Genomic DNA, 2,500 nt, shown 5'->3' with positions numbered 1-2,500 from the left:
AAAATAAGAAAATAAGATATGGAATAAGATAAATAAGGGAAAGACACAAGGACATTGTACTATAACAGCGTTTTATTACTTCATAGTTATATTGATTTGAGTACTAAAAAAAATGTAGAGAAATTAAAATGTCTCCCTAAAACGTATTCGTTTTCTTTGAACGGAACTAGAAAGCATTGTTTTCTTTGATTAGTAAAAGGGGGTAACTAATTTATAATTTCCTTAAGGTTGGTTGTTATGGGGGAATTTGAGTTAGCGATATAGAAATGACAAATAAATAATAAAATAAAATAAAAAGGTAACCGGAGGCACATTAAGGGAAGAACTACATAGAGATAGAAATCCCAACACAAGAAATTTGTGAGGCAGCGTTACAGGATTTGAATAGTTTGCTTGATTATAAAAAGAGTGATAACATCAATGACAATATAAATTAAAGATATTAATGATAACAAAAATAATGATAACGATAATGGCAATAATATTAGTAAAAGTATTAATAATAATAATGATATTGATAATGATGACAATAATTACAATTATAATAATTAAATAAATAATGATAATAATTGTAATAATAATAATTATGAAAATAATGATAATAATGATAATAATAACAAAAACAGTAGTAATAGTAATAATGCTATTAATAATAATAATAATAATAATAATAATAATAATAATAATAATAATAATAATAATAATAATAATAATAATGATACTGATAATAATAATGATGGTGCAAAATCGCGGCACGCACGAATGCTATCGCGCATGCGCGGTCGTTACGCAGAGCTTACGGCCGTCGCCCGTCCCTCTCGCCTGGCATTCTTGCAGTGGCACTCGTAGCGATAAGACGTGCTTTCCGTTTGTCCGCAGACGCCGTCGCATCTTTGCCACTGTTGACCAGATATTGACAGCCAGCGATTTTGAAATTGAGGCTTAGCCTCAAATCGATAAACTTAGCCACAAGAAGTTGGTGCTCGGCCTCGAGCGAGCCAGCAAGGCCCTCGAGAAAAGCCCGACTCGCGCTTCGAGGTCGCCGCGATGGAGGCCCCGGCGAGCCAGGTGCCCGTGTGGACCGAGGCCGCCTGGCGCTCGTCCTTCCTGGACGAGGGCTGCTTCGGCGTGGCCAATCTGGTCTGGAACGGCCTCGAGCGAGCCAGCAAGGACCTCGAGAAAAAGCCGGGCTCGAGCTTGGAGGTCGCCGCGATGGAGGCCCTCCTGAAGGAGCTGCAGGCGAGCCAGGTGCCCGTGTGGAGCGAGGCCGACTACCTGGAGCGCATGGCCGCCTGGCGCTCGTCCTTCCTGGACGAGGGCGGCTTCGGCGTGGCCAATCTGGTCTGGAACGGCCTCGAGCAGCTGGTGGTGAAGCAGATCAAGCGCAAGGACGAGGAGTCGTTCGTGCGGGAGGTTCGAGCCCTGAGCAAGGTCCGCGGGATGGACGGCATGTAGCACGTGGAGGCCGTGGTCCTCGAGGGCGAGCACTTGGTCATCGTGAGCCGTTACGCCGGGGCCACGCTGAGGCACTGCGCCGAGAAATAGCTGCTCTCTCCCGCCCAGCTGGAGGACGCCCTCGAGTAGGTGCTTGCCGCCCTCCAGCGCATGCACGCGGCCGGCGTGGCGCACCTGGACCTCCGCGACGAGAACGTGTGCGTGGCCCTCGACGAGAGGCGAGTGCGAGCGACCGTCATCGACTTCGGTCTCGCTCACTTCGACTTCGAGCGCCGCTTCCTCAACAACATCGAGGAGGACCTTGACGACCACAACACAATGGTCGAGGAGTTGCCGGAGCTTCTCTTGGAGAATCGTGGTTCCGAGGACGAGGCCAAGGACGAGGACAAGCTCGACCAGGAATCCAAGATCGCCTCTGACGAAGCTGAGGAATCCGACGAGGAGGACGACGAGGACAACCTCGAAAAGGTCTCCGAGGCCGACTCTGAGGAGGAGGAGGAGGAGGAGGAGGAGGAGAGGAGGGAACTGGCCCCCTTGGAAAACGAACTTCCGGCAGAGGAAGGGAGGAGGAGGAGGAGGAAGCCGGCAGAGGAAGGGGGAGGAGGAGGAGGAGGAGGAGGAGGAGGAGGGAGCTTGCCCCTTGGAGAACGAACTTCCGGCAGAGGAAGGGAGGAGAAGGAGGAGGAAGCCGGCAGAGGAAGGGGAGGAGGAGGAGGAGGAGGAGGGAGCTGGCCCCTTGGAGAACGAACTTCCGGCAGAGGAAGGGAGGAGAAGGAGGAGGAAGCCGGCAGAGGAAGGGGAGGAGGAGGAGGAGGAGGGAGCTGGCCCCTTGGAAAACGAACTTCCGGCAGAGGAAGGGAGGAGAAGGAGGAGGAAGCTGGCAGAGGAAGGGGAGGAGGACATCCGCAGGGAGGAAGCTCCAGCTCTCGGCTCAGTGAGGCTTCATCTTCGGAAGCTTTCTCGAGGAGGCGGCGGAGCAGACGGCCAGGAGGACGAGTCAGAGGTTTTGGTTTTGGAAAATGGAAAAAAAAATTGTGCGGATTTC

General features: G+C 50.6%; 1 protein-coding gene across 1 annotated transcript in view; it reads left to right on the top strand.

Annotated features, from left to right (window-relative positions):
• Positions 1-806: 806 nt before the first annotated feature.
• LOC125030634 overlaps positions 807-2,500 on the top strand; it is a 34,736-nt gene continuing 33,042 nt past the window's right edge. The window contains exon 1 of the mRNA XM_047620809.1: positions 807-1,248. Coding sequence (XP_047476765.1) covers positions 1,048-1,248 — 201 coding nt within the window. The 5' untranslated portion in view covers positions 807-1,047. The remainder of the gene's footprint in view (positions 1,249-2,500) is intronic.

The sequence above is a fragment of the Penaeus chinensis genome, chromosome 11 (genome assembly GCF_019202785.1).
Source record: "Penaeus chinensis breed Huanghai No. 1 chromosome 11, ASM1920278v2, whole genome shotgun sequence".
Classification (NCBI taxonomy): Eukaryota; Metazoa; Arthropoda; class Malacostraca; order Decapoda; family Penaeidae; genus Penaeus; species Penaeus chinensis.
The sequence above is the reverse complement of the archived record's forward strand: the minus strand, read 5'-3'. Positions and strand labels throughout refer to the sequence as shown.